Raw genomic sequence first — 18,792 nt, 5'->3', positions numbered from 1 at the left:
TGTTTAAAGGTCGACCTTGCCAAATTCTGAAAAAATTGACATGCTTAGTCAAATTCCTTTGAATCTTAGTGTGCCTGAGAAGGGTGCAGGGCAGGGTAAGTGACCCAAATGTGGGGTCATTTGAACTAGTGGTTGAGGACACATAAGCCTGGAAAAAGAGCCATTTTTCAAAAAAAATTCTAGGGTTTTTTTGTTTTGTTTGTTTGTTTTGTGTAGGACTAGAGATTAAACTCTTGATGTCATGCAGATCAAAATGGTCTCAATCTATTGAATTTTACCCAAGGTAGTCCATGATACTCACTAAATCTTTGGGGGATCCAAACTGAGAACGGTTGTAAGAAAATGTACTTTTTTTTTTTTAAATGCGCAGGCCAATACAGAAAAACAGCTGGAGGGTTTCCGTTCCCACTATTTGCTATGCCTTTGTAAGTGCTCTAAAATCAGAATGGTTACTTGGGTTGCTTTGAAAGTTTGGGGAGTGGGGGCATGGGGCAATGTTAGTGATCCAAACGTGGGGTTCTGTTCTCTGAGGGATTCCTGAGGTACAACCCCACCTCCAAAGAAACTTTCCTTCTGCTGCCTTGAGCTGTTAAACTGGGAGGTACTAAGGATGACTGGATGAATCACAGACCATTGAGATTGATGGCTGTGAACTCACCCTTCAGTTAACATAACTAAGGATAAATTAATCACAGTCCTCCCACTTAAGATAAAAGGCATTTTGGAATGGCTTGAGGTTGCTACAATTTTCAAGTAATGGGTGGCAATTTTATTTTGGAGGGAATGTAATCAAAGTATATGGGGGAAAAGATAAGCATGTGAATGATTCCTGGGAGAGGAGGGGTCTTGGGGGGGAACAGTGGAGGAATAGGGGGAAAGGGGTTTGGGACTGCAGTGGGAGAGGGAAGTTATAGGGAGGGGATAGATGGTGGTAAGGGAAGGGAGAGAGTCTGGGGGAATCAGGTAAGGGAATTGTGGCACCCCACAACTCTGCCACTGCACCCCAACCCTCCTGTATACCACAGCTCTACTGGTGTACCTCAAATCTGAACTCCAACCTCCTATACTGCCTAGCTCTGCCAAGACACCCCCACCGCCCAGCACCCCACAGCTATGCATGTGCAGCCCAACCCATGCACAAATCTTGTGCCCACCCACCAATTCACTTACATGGTGAGCTCTTAGGGATACAAGTTGCCTTGGTTGTTGTTACAGTGGTGCAGCAGTGCCACTATAGTTAAGGTTGCATCACAATTTCTGTTTAAAGTCAACCTTTTGAAGTCCTCTAAAATCTGTGCTTGGTCAGATTCCTTTGAAATGTGGTGTGCCTAGGAGGGTGCAGGATAAGGGTGGTGAGCCTTGTTTGGGATTATTTGAGCTTGGTTGTGGCAATATAAGCCCCTCTCCCACAAATAGCTATTTTCCAAAATGTTTGTAAGGGAGGGTAAATTTTTTTGCACAGAACTAGAGATGAAACCATTGATATGATGCGGATCCAGCTGGTCTCAGCTGGTCAAGTTTTACCCAGGTTAGTGCTTGGCACCCACTAGAGTCTTGGGAGGTCCCAAACTGTGGAATGGTGTCTCAGAACATGTTCACTTCTTCCCATGCACAGATGTGCAGCCTGGAAGGATTACAGTGCACATGCTGCAATAAAAGGAAAAACAAAACCAACATGAGGGGGTTTCTGGGCAGCCACATTTGTTGGCCTGGGGTAGTTTGAGGCAACATGCTGATGCTATTGCCCCGTCAGTGAATGCCTCGCCGGTAATGTTTCCAAATGTGCAATAAAGATTTAATGATTCATGTTGTCTGTTATAACGTATTTTATGGGGAGGTTTACAGTGAACACAGCAGAATAGTTAGGAGCTGATCTATCAAAATTTTTGTTAGAATGGGTGGGGAGAAGCCAGAGGACTTTGTGTGTGTGTGTGAGAGAGTGGGTGGGGATGGGTGTGTGTGGACTAGAGGGTTAGAGAAAGGGAGAGGGGTTGTGGCTGCAGAGGGGGAAAGAAATAAGAATGGGTGGTAGACAAGACTTGGATTGGTTGTTTGAGAACATTTGTATTTTACTAGCCCGTTGGGATGGGAGAGGGCAAAGGGGGATGGCAAGTGGTTACTTCCTGATCTTGGAGCAGATTAATGTAATGTTTCCCAAGATGCACAGCACAGAGATTTGGATCTGACAGTACAGGTACCTTGACCACTGAGGGGAGAGAACTATACAAGGCTGCCAGTTTATGGATTCTGTGCAGTTCCTGAATCCCAAGGTTGCAGAAGCTTGCGAGAGAGCAAGGAGGATGCCATGACATGGGGATTGCTGACTACAGGCTAGTTTGGGTGAAGAGAGCTGGTCTGTTTTGGAATCATGTTTTGCCCACTCTGCAGCATCTATGACCACTGACTTAGGAGGTTGTGATTTACCAGTTTTGGCAATTCACTCAGGTGAAAATGATCTGGGCCTTATTCCTGACGTACACCTCATACAACCTCTGAAAGCAGATTTGGACCTCACTAGAGATTTGTGTCCAAGAGCTGTGATAGTTTTCTCTGATTTGGCTGAGTCTCATAATTGCTACTGTGTCAATATGAAAGCTAATAAGTGTTGGAAGAACATTAATCAGGAAACTGGAGGGTTCATGGCTGACCAAAAAAAGCATACTGTATGGCATAGAAATATTACAAGCTTGACACCTTGCTTTTGAGAGATGGGGTACATCTATTAGATTTTTCTCTCAAACATTAATCTCTTGGTATTTTGGAACAGAAACCCTGTCTGTGATTTCTCTCGCTGGCTTGGATTTTATTCTATGTAGGTTTTTATACTGCTCTCATCACTCGAGTATCTGAGTGTCTTCCAATAGTGTATTAAGCAACCTGTCATGTGTTGTTTGTTCTCCTGTCCTCTCCCCAGAGGAAAAAGTGTGTGGAGTGTCTTGTTTTGAAAGGCAGTGGTGTTAAATATACCTGTTGCTATGTATTTATATTAGAGAAGACAAGGTAAAAGAAATGTCTTGCCCTTGGAGTGGATGGTGAAGTTTGTGATACTCCTTACTTCCTGGGGGAGTTCATTCCATAGTCTTGGACCACCCCTGATAACGTTCTATCTCCTGCACAGCTGAACTTCACTCTTAACTGTTGAGATTTCCCTTGTGCCAGAGGAATTAAGTTGATGACCATGGTCTTTGTCCTAGACCTTTAAATGGTCTTTTGGGAATCTTAGGCTCAGGCCATATAACTCTTTGGGGGTAAGGCCTGAGACCTTTTACTTGATTTGAAATTCTATGGGAAGCCAAGGCAGACAGCAGAGGACTTACCACAAACTCAACTCTCCAACCATTGTAAAACATGAGCAGGAACACATTCCACTATAACATGGTTGTTCTTCACTCCAGGCACCGCATGTAAGTCAGGTTATGAGTGGGGTCAGAGAAATAACAGCAATAGAAATGTTTGTATGCCAGAGAATGAATACTTCAGAGGATATGCATTCCTAATTTGGGGGTGGGGAGCAGGCAGGCCTGGGTACAGTAGTTTGGAGGGAGCCAGGTTGGAAGGGGGAATGTAGTAAATGAATCAGGGGTGTGGCCAGGGAGGTGTTCTGAAGCAGGGCTGGTGGAGATCAGCTGATGTTGTGGTAGTGGAGGGTTGGCTGGTTCTGCGTGCAAATTGCAGGACATGACATGCAGAACTACCTAAATGACTAATGACTCCTACCAACCACATACCTTTCTGGGTTCAGAAAACTGGGAAATTCAATGGTAAAAAACCTACATTCACACAGAGTTAAGGTTGGTTGGTGATGTTTTTGTCCACTTGCAGGATGCTGAGTTGAGCAAAACTCACATTTCTGAAAACCAGGAAATGCAGAATGAAGGTTACCAACTCAGCCATAACCCTGCCCCCTTTCAGAAATGGTCCCCGTTAACACACACCCCTTTACTCTGCCAACCCCACAGTTGCTGAAATGTACAAGCCCTTCACCTCCTTTTACAACCCATTCATTCTCCCCTACAGGATCACATCAAATATTATTAATGGACACTTTAAAAAAAGGTTGCCTGCATCACTTTTGCACTATCCTCTTTGGACAATGCCTCCACATGCACACAGCACATACACCCACTGGCCTTTGGCACTGTAAGAATCAGGAGCTTCCAGATCCTGCAGTATGCTCTCATGCACTCAGCCAATTCCCCAGAGAGAATCCACATGTGTACAGTTAAAGAACCACTTCACAGCCTTTTACAACTCCCTTACACTTATTCACCAGTACCATCTCAACCTACACTTTCACTTAGCCACCATTAAAAAGCATTAGAATCCTCTCCTGTTCCACCTCACAGCTAAAAATATCTTTTGTAATAAACTGCCTATGCCCTGCTGCTGACATAACCTCCACAATCCCGCATGGAAGTGATGCATACTACTATCTGGCAAGCACACAGGCACCTCTTCTTTTCCTCACATGCCAGAGGGTGCAAAACATAGATCTCCTCATATGGAAGTCACAGCTCTGTCGCACACCTCAGAGTAAGCCTCAGATCTCACAAACACATCTCTACTGAGCAGAGCTACTTACTGTCCCTGTCATTCAGCACAGCTACACTTGGCACCAAGTACACTCACTTTACCTGCAGTGCATGCAGATAATAAATGCTTAGATTTCTCTTGTATCCCAGATCGCCACTGACAATACTCTTCGTAATAAAACCCCATGTCATGCTAATTCCCTTTTCTTATACACATGGGAGGGTGCAAAACATAGCTCTTCTCATATAATAATCACAGCTCTGTCACACACCTCAAAGTAATCCACACATGTCCCCATATCATACACTCACCATTACCAAGCAGCCCCAGCTACTGCCTCCATCTAACTGACTGCACCAAATAATTCCCATTGGATGCCAGCTCCAGGGGACCAGAGGGAAGGTGAGTATGCTCAACCTTCCTCCCCTGCTCCCCTTTGTCCTTTAATAGTGTTCAGTGGAATCCTGTAGGTGAGAGTGAATGGGCTGTAAAAGGGAGGTGAAGAGCTTGTACATTTCACAACGGTGGGGCTAGCAGAATAAAGGTGTGTGTGTGTGCGTGTGTGAATATGGTGTATTGGCATATTGCTGAAAGAGGGCAGAGTGTAGATTGCATAAGCATTTCCTGGTTTTCAGAAGTTTGTGTTTTGCGCGACTCTGTGTTCTGCAAGGAGACGACATATCACCAAGCAGCCCTAATTCCGTGTGAGGGCAGGGTTTTTGCCATTGAATGTAATAACTCACCACTAACCCCCTACAATGTACATAGGAAACTGACCAAAATGGAGCAAACTCAATGTATTGAACAAAATGATATAAACAGGAAGGACATCTGAGTTCTGAAGCCATCCACAGAGGCTCAGCCTCTGAAACTCAGTACAGAATGAACCTTGAGACAACGAGTAAAAAATATCCAGCTGATTGTCAGGTGCCCTGGTGGGACAGGAGTGTGAAAGAGAGTCATGCAGATACTTTGCCACTAGGTTCTTAAGAACTCTAGAAGAGCATGAAGTTCTCCAGCTTACTGGCAACCATTGCATGTTGCATAGAACAGGTATTGCTCACTCCCATGCACCTGTATTAAGGAGCAGGTGAACTGCATGATGCGTCAAAAGCTTCTGCATCCCCTTCAGGGGAAGCCTAAGAAAGTGCGAATTTTAATATTCCCTGCTGGAGGTGACAAAAGGATGTATGTCTATGGCGAGTTTCACGTTTGAGGGGTGGGATGACTTTTGCAAATGACTTGGAGATTCCAATAATCCCTTTGGACCATTATTGGAGCATGGGTTAGCATTTCCAGGGTGACCCTGAAGTTCTGTAATGGTCTGTCAAGTGGTGGCCTCACTAATGATAGTTCTGTGTTGTTATAGATTTTTAAGTATTGGGATCCACTAAGTGGAAGTGTTGGACAGAGAATCCATAAACACAAAAGAATAAAAGGACTGCTTATGGATATAGAGTAAGAGGAGAAGAAAATCTAATTATTTTAGGGTAATCTTCAAAATGTAAATCACATCAGAACAGAGGTGGTGTAGCTGATTGTGCAGATTTCTGGTTCTGATGTCATTTACAATGCACCAATTGAGGAGTAACTCCACTGAAGCCACCAACAGCATAAGCGAGATCAGAAAGCATGCCCCTGGCATCTAAAGAAAGCAAGAAATTTTACTTTACTTTCTTTTTAAGTTACAGAATGACTAAAATGTACCAAAATTATCAGTCTTAATTTTTGCACCATTAACATCTGTTTGAGATAATTGTGTTGATTTCAGCTTCTGGCGGAATCATATTTACTTTATTATTCTAAATAATGTAGTATGTTTGTCTACTGTATGTGCGGCAGTTATGGAGCCATTTAGCCGAATGATTTTATGAGGCTGTTTTTTTTTATTCTCAGTGGCCGTATGTTGTTGCTAAAAATGGAAGAAGCTCCTGTCAGACAAGCACTACAACTCTACTTTTTTCTGTGTTCTCGCTCTCTCTTGTTTCTTGGCATGGCTGAAGAATTCTCTTTCTCCTATTACTTTGTTGATATCAGTGCCCAGATAAGTAACCATTGTTGCTAAGCTTCAAATTCAGGATTTTGACTGAATTATAATGGTCATCATCTTCAGGCAATGATATGCTGGATCAACAGACGATGCAAAACTAATGCAAATGTGTCAACCCCTAGTGTACAAATACTTAAAAGGTTACTCATGCTCTCCAAACCTAAAAATTATTTACTTGCTCTGGTTTGATTTGACATGGTAGGTCATGATGAAGGTACCAGCTGGTACCAGATTCTAGGGTTGTTGGAATGTAATAAAAAAAATTTCTTTAAACAACACAGATTCTTTTATGTAAGTTACACAAACACTTATCAAAGGCTGACATGTTTTTTACTCCAGTAATAAACTAATAACAGTGATCAGTAATCCACCACCTTTGTACTCATTCTTTATACCAGTGCCCAGTATATGCGGAATCTCTCAGCCATCTAGTCATGCCAGCCTATTCCAGGCCTGAGGCCTTCTGTGACCAAACTGCATATCTTATAGACCTAAAGCCAGTAGGCCTTGTGTTATAGCTTTATCGTACTTATGTACCTAACACACACTCACCAATAATACGTGCTTATCAATCCCATACTCCTATAACACTATCCTACCTATTCCTATAGCTATATCTACAACTTTAATCTATTCATCACCCATTGGTTAGATATGGGTTAACTTCAACAATAGATAATACAATTACATGATTATATGAGATGATTAGCTACAATGGGGGGCTACCACGGAACACCCAGATGTGGTTTGAATTAGGCCCGATAGGCCCAAGTCACAAAGTTCAGAACTGGACCGGTCCCATTGCCAGATTTCAGAAGTGTCTGGGTCTGACGCTTGGGTTGATCCTTAGAGTTGACGATGCTTTGCCTTCCCAGGCAATACTAAAACAATAACAAAGCATGGTGCTAGGTGGCTTTGGGCATCCAAATGCTGTATTTTGAATAAAATGACAAACTGTAGTCCTGATCTGATGTCTTGGGCAAATAACAAATTAGATTCCACGTGGATTCTGTGCAAACCTTTGAAACAGCAGTAATCCTAAGTAACATTTCCCAACAATTAATCCAACTATTTTTGGTCCTTTCTTATTTTTGCTTTGCTTTGTTATTTCTGTTTCTTAAAGTGCCTGCCTTCTTGTCTATTTCCATACTTATATGACCATTCTCACTATAGCAGTTGAGTGCCTTTGACTTCAGACATGGCTTTCAACTGTGTATTTAAAAGTAAAGCAATTGCTACTGCTAACTGGAGTGAGAGAGAGTTTTAAAATGCATATTGAATATTTATAAGCCTCCTCAGTGCATTTGGTAAGTGGGATGAAAAGGTTTCTAATTTCTGCTGCAAGGCAATTCGTGGTTCTCAGACTAACTGTAACAGAGCCAGTCAATCCACTGGGGACATGTGCTGCTTCTGAATGCATTTACTACTGGAAGATATAGATTTTGTTTTCCTTTGGGTGGAACTGTTGCATGAATAATGGGATGAAAGAACCGATCTTACCGTATTTATGACCCACTCAGAAAATGAGTTTGAGATGTAGACCAACACGTAAACATTTGAAGTTTGGAATGTATTTGGCTCTAGCAAAACAACTATTGGGTTGCTACATGATTTTGATGTTATTTCCTTACTTCTCAATGCACAGAAAATTCCTCTGACAGGGATCTTTAATGGTTGTATAGCACAAGTGTTTGTTTAGACCCTATTTCAGAAAAACACTTAAGCACATGCTTAAAATTATGTATGCAAGTAGCTACATGAAGCTCCCATTCAGGTTAGGTGCTGTGTTGCATCAAGGCATGTTATAAGCCTGATTCACCACTCAGCTATAGTTGCGCCTCTCAGAGAGTACATCAGACACGATCTTCCTAAGGATCAGTAAGTACTCCTCAATCGATAGAGTACTTTCTGGCAGATGCAGTTCAGATCTGCATATCCTAGTCTCTCCAGATCAGCTCTTGCATACCTTGCAGAACAATCATATGAACTAAAACAATGGTTCCCAACCTGGGGTGTGGGACCCCTTGGGGTAGCACCAAGATTACAGGGGGTCCATGAGGCTTCAGTAATATTGAGGTCATTTAGCTCCCTGAGAATTGTGCTGGGCACAGCCCCCGAGCTCTGTGCTGGCCGGAGCGAAGAAGCATCCCCCCTGAGGGAGCAGCTCCCCACCAACTACGCACTGGTCAGGTACCTGGCTGGAGAGGAGCAGCCCCGCACTGGTGGGGGCCTGGAACAGGCCCGGCCAACCTGCCATAGCCTGCCTCCATTACTCTCAGTCCACGAGGGATAGCATGTGGAGGTGGCTGTGCCTGGGAAGGCTTAGCTTCTTACTCAGGTAAGAGTAAGTTGTTATTATTTATGTAATTTAGTGTTATCATTTGATGTGTTCATAGGGATTATGTGTTTATGACTGATGAGAGAAAGGGGCATGTGTTTTATCTGGTGTTAAATAATGGGACTTTCATTCAAAAAGGTTGGGGACCACTGTAAAAGATGCTTCTTTGTTACAACAGGATAAATTGTAGTCACAAGTGGTTAACTTACATTTTTACCATTGGGGCTTCTTGAATTTCTTGTCTGGCCCATGTGAGCCATCTGGTTATGGACTGCCCTCTTTATCTTCATGATGGTGGATGGCTGTGCTTGACATCTCTGGATGATGCAGTCACTCTATCATGACAGCATCACTTATCCAACATCTAATTCATTGTTTGTGCTGTCAGAAGCTATACACCAGAAGACCATTCTGATTCATTTACACTGATGAGTTCAGTGGACTACATTAGCATAAGCCCAGAGTATCTCTGTGGTGAATTAGGCCTGTGGGTTTTTTAATTGTGGTTTTTTTTTAATTTTTTAATTTAAATTTTAAATTTTTTAATTTTTTTTTAAATTTTTTAAATTTTTTAAAATGTTTTAAAATTTAGTTATGTTGCATTTGTAACTTGGGATAAGGCAGCATTGCAATGGGTAATAAGTGATCACATAAAGACTGATACATTGTCAAGGATTAAAGAGTAGAATGACTAAAAATGATGAGAATTTCTCAACCATAGAAGGAGAAAAACTCCCATTTCATTACATTATCTCCAGCATTTGCCTGTTCCTGTACCACACATTCATTTAATTTTATGGGAAGTTAGGTACCATTGATAAAAGAAATGTAAAGTAATTTTCTTTTTAATGTTTTTATTGAGGTATTGGGACCATTGCCCCATATGTTCTCCCATTCCTCAATTTTGGTGTCTACGCTTAACATCAACTTTCCATCTTCTAGGAATGTACTTATTTCCTGCCCTGACCTTAATACATTTTGGAAAGCTGTTGGAGATTCCATAAGGAACATAAAAGGGTACCAGCTGTCAGATAACCCCTTAATGCTTTTATTAAATTGTCCTGAAAACTCTGAGTCTCATAAAAGCCTGATCACTCATCTCCTAGATGTGCTAGAATTACCACAGCAAGGTGATGGCAGAGGAGTGACTCCCCTAAAACTATTGACAGATATAAAAAATTTGGGAAATTCTGGTTCTAGAAAAAACTAACTCACTACATTAGAGTTCTATAGGGGAGAAGGAAAAAAGATAGCCTCTTAGTAGTGTGGTGGAACTTCTTGGAGTTTGCTGGAACAGAGGGTCATCACCCACCACCAAACCTGATAGTTTGAGAACTTTTTTAGGAAAGGGAGAAACCCCCTTAACAATACTCAAAATTAATATTAGCATTAAGATATTAAAATAAGGAAAATAGATAGGAAGAAAAAGGAGAAAAGCTTAATATCACATAGAGTTTTGATTGGACAGCTAATAAATAGGTTACACATCTAAACGTAAGAAAAACAGAAGTTTAGACCTAAACATGAGATAATGAAAGACTTTAACTGACACTATCAACTGACAAAATGGGAGAGGAAGACGAAGAGTAGAAAAGCATCGACCACAATATGTGATCAATACCACAAAGTTGAAGAAAGCAACTGGTAGCTTATCTTGCCAATACCACATCTTTAGGCCAATTTATCATTAGGAATTTGTGTAAATATTATGTTTATCTCTTTTTAAGCAGTAAAAAAAAGTTTTATAAGATTTTTGTTACGGATAAATGGATCTGTTAATAAATACAATTTAAAAAATGGTAAAGGAGAAAATGGCAACATACAAAGGAGACACAGTGATATATAATACAATGGTAGAGCCTGACCGATAGACAATGCAGAGAAAAGACATACAAGAAATATGGAAATGGTTAATCTAATAAATTCTAATCTTTTTGTGTACAATATGATTTGTGCAGAGATTTATTTGTGATTGATAAAGCACAGTTATGAATCATTACAATTCAATAAGGATATTCTAAATTATCTGGAAAAATGAGTAAACAGTGAGGTGGCTAAATTTGCAGATGATACAAAACTACTTAAGATAGTTAAGTTCAAAGCAGACTGTGAAGAGTTACAAAGAGAAACTCACAAAACTGGATGACTGAGCAACAAAATGGCAGATGAAATTCAATGCTGATAAATGCGAAGTAATGCACATTGGAAAACAGAATCTCAATTATACATATAAATGATGGGGTCTAAATTAGCTGTTACCACTCACCTAAGATCTTGGAGTAATTGTCAATAGTTTTCTGAAAACATCCATTCAATGTGCAGTGGCAGTCAAAAAAGCTAACAGAATGTTGGGAATCATTAGGAAAGGGATAGATAATAAGACAGAAAATATCGCATTGCCTCTTTATAAATCCATGGTATGCCCACATCTTGAATACTGCATGCAGATCTGCTCACCCCATCTCAAAAAAGGAATTGGAATTGGAAAAGGTACAGAAGAAGGCAACTAAAATGATTAGGGGTATGGAAAAGCTTCCATATGAGGAGAGATTAATAAGACTGGGACTTTTCAGTTTGGAAAAAAGATGACTAAGAGGAGACATGATAGAGGTCTATAAAATCATGACTGATGTGGAGAAAGTAAAGAAGTGTTATTTACTCCTTATCATAACACAAAAACAAATGGTCACCAAATGAAATTAGTAGGTGTAGCAAGTTTTAAAATGAACAAAAGGAAGTATTTCTTCACATAATGCACAGTCAACTTGTGGAACTCCTTGCCAGAGGATGTTGTGAAAGTCAAGACTTAAAGCAGGGTTCAAAAAAGAACTATATAAGTTCATGGAGGATAGGTCTATCAATGGCTATTGCTGTTTGCCAGAGGCTGGGAATGTCTGACAGGGTGGATCACTTGATTACTTGTTCTATTCATTCCCTCTGAATCACCTGACATTGGCCACTGTTGGAAGACAGGTTACTGGGCTAGATGGACCATTGGTCTGACCAAGTATGGCCGTGCTTATATTATAAGCCTGAGGCCCAAGCTTGCTCTGCTTAATTACTTCATTTATGTCACTTCTTAAAACTGATTATGGACTTCGAATGCTGCATCTCTCACTGAGCCTCAAGTAATACTGATCCTACTGTGAGCTTTAGCTGCTTTTAGCTATTGCATCATAATATACTTGTTTTGCACATACTTCCATTCTGATTATATTAAATTCTTTTGCTCTAAATTCTGTTGGCTATTGCTCTCTTTGCTGTTTAAGGAATGATTTCTACTCCTCTTGAGTAAGAAGGCTACTGTGAGAGATAAGGTCAATTTCTAATCTTGCATGCACCATGACAGCACTGCGTGTCTCTCAAAATATGCTACCGCGCATCTAAAATCGGAATTTGACCCTTTATAGGATTCCTTTTCATTAACAACTGTGTTGTCTTTGTTTCTTCTTCAAGCAAAACCCCTTTTGATATCAGTAGATGTTTTGTCCAAGTAAAGACTGAAAAAGGGTTAAAAAGGCTGCATTGGAGCTTGTACTTCACACATGTACAGGGGAACAAAAAAGAGCAGCCCCCTAACTTCTTACAATCCTATTTGGGATTACCCACACCTTGGATCCAGGTGCAGATGAGCAACTGCGTGCAGTACACCTGTATGTTCCCTCCTCAGACCAGTTGGGCACTGAGTGGACAAAGGATGGGTGGAGACTTGCCTTCACCTCTCACTTTTTTTATCTGTGCAGCTGCTGAGCCAACACTGGGGATGCAGAGGGAGTATTTGCTGATGGGATAGGCCAACAGCAAATTGCCCTCCTGGTGTAGTAGGGTAGCAGCAGGAGAACTGTGGCTGCTTAGGTTGCAGTCCCTTTCTAGGGACACTCCTGCAGCTGCACAGCTTAGCGCTGCCCTTCTCTAGGGGCTGTGTTCTTGTGACTGAGCCTTTCTCAATAAATTCCTCACCCTCTTTCCTGCATCTGGGAAGGAAGAACTACAGAACAGGTGCAAAGTTCATGAGCAAATTCAAAAATTTTTACCTCCAAGAGTGGGGGTCACAGGAAGAAGGTACAGTGAGAGGTAGAGGCAGGTGTAACTTATGGACTTGCCTCCTACACTGAATATAATTATATAATTGTTCCCTGGCTTTTCAGATGGAACAGTAGTCTGAGAAGCAACAGGCAGCCCAGAGTCACGCACATGCAGTAACAGTGCCCAGAGTAATATTTTTCTCTTCTGTCAAATGTAATCTTGTTTCTGTAGCTAGAAATATGTTCTAGTAATTCTTCTCTTTAGCAAAGCCTCGTCCCTTTCAATAGTCTTTGTTTTCTCCTTTTATTTGGTAACGAAATTTTAAACTTTATTTTTAGAGGTGGTTCCTTTACAGGATTGCCAGCTCTTTGGGTCAGGGACTTCTTTTTAGTTCTGGATTGGTACAGCACCTAGCACAGTGGGGTCCCTGTCCATGACCGGGGCTGCTAGGTGCTACTGTAATATCAACAATAAAGGAAGAAGATGAAAAAATGATTTAATTTTTACATGTTTGATATTATTAAGAGAAAAATAAAGAATGTGGGGAGTGTTATCTTGAAAGAAGAGTAGGGATAAGCAGGACATATAGAGAAGCTCTGTCATGATTTTGCTGTATCTGTTATATCTCAGTATTTTATTTATAACAGAGGTTGCATCAAAAGAGTTTATTGTAAGGAAGTGTGGAACATAATCAATATAAAATATTCCTGAAATCCTTAGAAGCTTAGGCTATGTGTACACGTACAGTGCTGCAGCGGCGCAGCTGAACTGATACAGCTGAGCTGCTGCAGCACATCTAGTGAAGCTCTCCCATTGACATAAAAATACCACCTCTGTGAGCAGCAGAAGCTATGGTGGCGGGAGAAGCTCTGCCACTGACATAGCGCTATGGCGTATATCGGTGTAACTTATGTCGCTCAGGGGACAGAATGTTCACACCCCCTGAGTGACATAAGTAATGCTGGCATAGGCAGTAGTGGAGACATAGCCTTATTCTCACCTTGATACACATTGGGAGCACTCAGTGCTAGGTTATATTTGTACATCAAGTGGAAATTAGCCTGTTTGCTGTTCTGTTCTATGTGGGTACTTACATGGCCCTCATCACCATCAGTATTTGAGAGCCTCTTAATAAGTAATATTCCTTCTTAATCATTCTTACAACTCTCTCTGCGGGAGGCTTTATCCCCATTTTATACATGAGGGTCTGAGGTACAGGGTAGAGTAAGAAACTTGCCCAAGGTCGTATGGGAAGTCCATGGCTGAGCCAAGAATTGAACCCAGGTGTCCTGTATCCCAGGCTAGTGAGCTATCCATTAGAGCAGGGGTTCTCAACTGTTTACTTTCCGAGGCCCCCCCACCACATGCGATTAAAAACTCCATGGTCCACTTGTGCCACAACAACTGTTTTTCTACATATAAAAGCCAGGGCCGGTATTAGGGGGTAGCAAGCGGGGCAATTGCCCATGGCCCTATGACCAGAAAGCCCCAGAAAGCTAAGTTGCTCGAGCTTGGGCTTCAGCCCCATGTGGTGGGACTCAGGCTCAGGCTTTTTTTTTTTTTTTTTTAATATGCATGAACCCTTTCATTCTGATTTCACTCTATTACAAAACAATGGTCAGCATTTCCATTTGCAAAGCCCCACATCACTGGCGGGGGAGCAATATTGTACCATTGGTTCCTTTCCCCTGTGGTCTCATTGGTCAATGAGCTGTTGCTGAACCAGTACAGGACCGCAGGAAGCCTTCTCAAAAGCAGAGCGCCCCACCTGGCTGTTTGTGGTGTTTGAGCAGCTAGTGAAGTAGTAATCATCAAACTATTTTAGGCCTACTTTTGTGTGTGATCTCTTCCTGATTTCTCCGAATAGCCTCAGTATTTGTAAGGATTCACTGAAGAGTTTAGACAAATAATTTTCAGACAATCATTGGTTCACAAACTCTTTGCAAATTATTCACCACTATTAATTATTCACAATTCGTGGTAAACGATTGGTCTTCTGGTGTTGTTTCCTGACCCTGATTGAAGCTTTTCAACAGGAGACTAAAACTGACCAATAGTAATGAATAATTTCAATTCAAATTAATGAAACTTCTGGGATTTGCAAATATTATCATGAAAACCGATGATCCTCTGAATGGTAATAAATAATGCAACTCTCTGAATTACAATGAATCAAATTCAAGTAGCTCATTTGTGACTATGATCCTGAATCTGATTTTTCATTACTTGATTAGATTTAGTTGCTCTTGCTTACGTTCAAGGCCTTTATATACCCATAGTTGTTTTGTTGTAGTATAATGTACAGTATGTATGCTCAGCCCAGCTGGTGATGGAAAAACAAATGCACATAGACAATGAGCTACAGGTGTCTATTATTTCTCTCCAGATGTGTCCAAAATAGCCAAGAGAACACGTTTCTTTGAAAGCATCAAAAATGAATTATTGATAGGAACTGATTAGGATGCTTGGTAAAAAGAAAAAATAAACTGACTTCACTGGGGGGAATAGGGAAGAAACCTCACTACAGATTAATGAGAGATAGAATAATCCCTGCAATATCCTGCATTAAGCAGAGGAGTGCAGTATAAATACATAACAAGTCTTCCACAGTGGGGTGCCAACAGACCTTTGTCACCAAAAGCACAAGTCTAGGTCACTTGAGTTAAAGGAGTAACTCTGGTACCTGGTAGCAGTAGAAGACTCTTGTTTGCCTGCTCCCCCTGCATACCGATGTCAGTGCAGAGATGGGTCCACGACTTCACTTCCTGGCTGAGCTGCCAGGCCCACATGCAGTATAGCTGTTGGGGATGCAGGGATTGCAGTCAAGTGAGCCCTTGCACAGTTTGCACAAGGAGAAAAAAGATTTGTTGTGGCTTTCCCCTCGGCCCCAGCAGACACAGGGCAGCCATGAAAGGGGAGGCACAATCTGGCTCTTAATTAGCATTCAAGTAGATCTAACAGGATCCTAGCCAATGTAGCAACTGTTTCAAATGGTAACTAATCCAGCTATTTTGTTTGTCCTCTATATTCACTGTACAACTCTGTGGTATGCACAAATATATCCTGTGTGATGATCCGTCTAAGGGTTTTCATCTGGAAGGCCAGGATTGTATTCTGGATTATGGGAATTACCATGAGAAATGGCCACCCTTTTTGTGAAGTTGCTTCTTTTAGACTATTTTTACTTCACTTGAATAACTGTAAAACTGATTTATAAAAAAGTCTCAAAGACAAGCAGAGTCTAGGCCATGTGAGCTGCTGTCTGATGTTACATATGAAGTACAGTAGATTATTGGATATGAGTAGGCCCTTGGGAATCTGGCCCTTGATCTCAGTTTTCAGTCAAGAAATAATTTCCATTTTTATATTGTCATAAGTACTGCAGACTCATTGATAACATTTTATGTATTTATTTTTATTTAAAAACATTTTTAAGACCTCTGAGTGTTTGGAATTTCTTTTAATTGTTCCCTTGCAAATGCAGCTAAATTAAGTCCCTGAAATTGAAATGATAGAAACATTAAAATACAGTTTATTTTGAGAAGTAACAATTTTAAACTGCTAAAAAAGAATAAAAAAGCCCCAACTTTTAGTAGATTTAAGTGATTTATCAGAATCTGTCTGTGAAGATAGAATTATCAGAAGGCTTTAGAACTTGAGACACAATTAGAGCTTTTTGATAGGCTTTCAGAAATGTTATAACATACTAATAATGGATAGGATTGTCTGTTTTTTTCCTTAATTTTCTTTATCAAGTTCATTCCACAGTACTGAGAAGAAACTTCAGACACTGCATTTCTCTGGTGAAAAGCACTCTGCTTTCTGCCCAAAGTCTTATAGCTTCATTTTATGTGCAATATAATGGCTCAGCAAAGCTTTTTTTGTCTTGCCTTATTGCTGAAATACAGTTTACGATAATACTAAGTCATTTGCAGTAGAGAAATTTTTGTCCTTTTATTTTGGATGTTTCAGGAAGAAGGAAATAATTCTGATGTAATTTGGGGAGCCCTTCAGAAATACTGATGCTATAGACCTTGAATGCAGAATAACACGTATGCCAATGTTTACAAGTGAAGCAATACATTGCATATTCATAGCAAATAACCTTAATGTTATAGGGTAAATGTGCCTAAGTGACTTAGGAGCCTAAGTGTCTTTAAAGCGGCAATAGCACTTAGGCTCCTTTAAATTTTTTCCCCATAGTTCTTAAATGTTTTTGGTTGGGTTTGGTTTTTTAACTTTCCTCTTTCTCTTCCCCAGCTTCCCTTTGTAGACGATGGGTACCATTTTTATCATAATGGCATCTCCAAAGCCAGGAGAAGACGCAGTCTTCAGCACAAGCTTCATTTGGAAAAAGACCCTAGGGTAAGCTTTTCCCATTGATTTGCCATCCAGCAAATTTCCATGCCAGCCAACTGTGCATCGATAACCGTGAAGTCTTAACACAGGTAATTCCATGCCTGACTCAAGCTCTGACTGCTATACAGATGTTAAAACAACCTAAGCCTTGATTTTATCAAGAAAACAACAATCATAGTTACTCTCTTTGAGCTTGATTCTTCCACTCTTATGCACACTTAGTAATACCGCACTGTCTGCTAGTAGTCTGACTTGCAGTCAATGAGTTCTAAAAGCCATGTTTCAAACACAGACAAGACCAACGGCACATTCAGCCCATCAGACTTTGATTTTTGTTCTAGAAACTCCAGGTCCCACTTGCAAATGAAACTTTAAGTTTTAAGAAGCAAAAAAATGAACCTCCCTTCCCCCCCCGCCCCACCACAACCTAGCATTCGTCTCACTGGTAGAAAGAAAAGGTCCTTTTTCGTAATGCAGTGGTCTAGCAGCAGTTTTTCCTCCTTCTCTTCTTCAGAATTTATTCTTTATACAAGATAAATACTAAGCCATGGTCAGTACCAGCTAGCACCAAAAAAAGTGTTTCTGCTGCCCAAAGAAAATAGTCACTCTTGGCATTCATTTAATCAAAGCACATAAATGATTAATTTATTCCCCTGCATGCCCAAGTCCATTTCTGTTTGTGTGAGAAAAACAGTGGTGCTGGTCCATTCTACCTAGGTTTTTGTTGCCCTGCCCATCATCATGGTATCTGACTATCTTTCAAAATTAGAAAAAAGAAAAAAGTTAAGTTAAATAAAACTGAGAATTGGCCTGTTGCTATGTTGGGAAGCAGAGTTGAAGAATTCCCAGTTCACTTTCTCTGCTTTTTCAGGAGAGGATTAAAGTGATTTTGGGAACAGATCCACTAACAATATGGCACCCCTCCATGTTGTAGTCAACCCATCTGACAGTCGGTAATGTGTGCTACACTGGCCACTTTAGCTGAAACCACGCAACTCCCAGCTGCTGGCTGCCCCTATTTCCTTTAGGTCACATTGTATTGTGATACTGAGTGTTCAGTTGAGGCATCATGGGTCCTGTCTTTGTATCAATCAGGTGTGAAGCATGTCTCTTGATACTCTGAACTACCATCTTCAAGGGTTAAAGAATTCCCCTGACCATTCGCTGCTGGGCTTCTTTACTAAGACTGCCAACAAGAGCACCAGCTAGATTTTGGGTTGATGTGTGATGTAGGCCCCTTCCCCCTCATCATTAAACTGAGATTCCCAAACTCACATGATATGTAATTACATGAAATAATTTACATTTATATTACATTTCATGTAATCTACCAAACAACTTTCAGACAATACCGCCTATTGCTGGATACTAACTAGTAGACCTAGAAGTAAACGTCTCCAATTTCCCTGAACCATTCTGCCCTTACAAATTCAGTTTATTAAGAACTATTTAACAAAGATACAGGAGTACGCAAATACCATGCAAG

The 18,792-nt window shown here is 40.8% G+C and overlaps 1 protein-coding gene across 1 annotated transcript in view; it reads left to right on the top strand.

The window, feature by feature from the left end:
- Positions 1-18,792, top strand: part of PCSK2 (proprotein convertase subtilisin/kexin type 2) — a 176,507-nt gene that overhangs the window by 9,120 nt on the left and 148,595 nt on the right. Inside the window, exon 2 of the mRNA XM_067565279.1 lies at positions 17,208-17,312. Coding sequence (XP_067421380.1) covers positions 17,208-17,312 — 105 coding nt within the window. The remainder of the gene's footprint in view (positions 1-17,207; positions 17,313-18,792) is intronic.

Source organism: Emydura macquarii, unplaced genomic scaffold (genome assembly GCF_026122565.2).
Source record: "Emydura macquarii macquarii isolate MOO-44397 ecotype Brisbane River unplaced genomic scaffold, CSIRO-AGI_Emac_v2 contig_2676, whole genome shotgun sequence".
Lineage (NCBI taxonomy): Eukaryota > Metazoa > Chordata > Testudines > Chelidae > Emydura > Emydura macquarii.
This window is presented reverse-complemented; position numbering and strand designations above follow the sequence as displayed.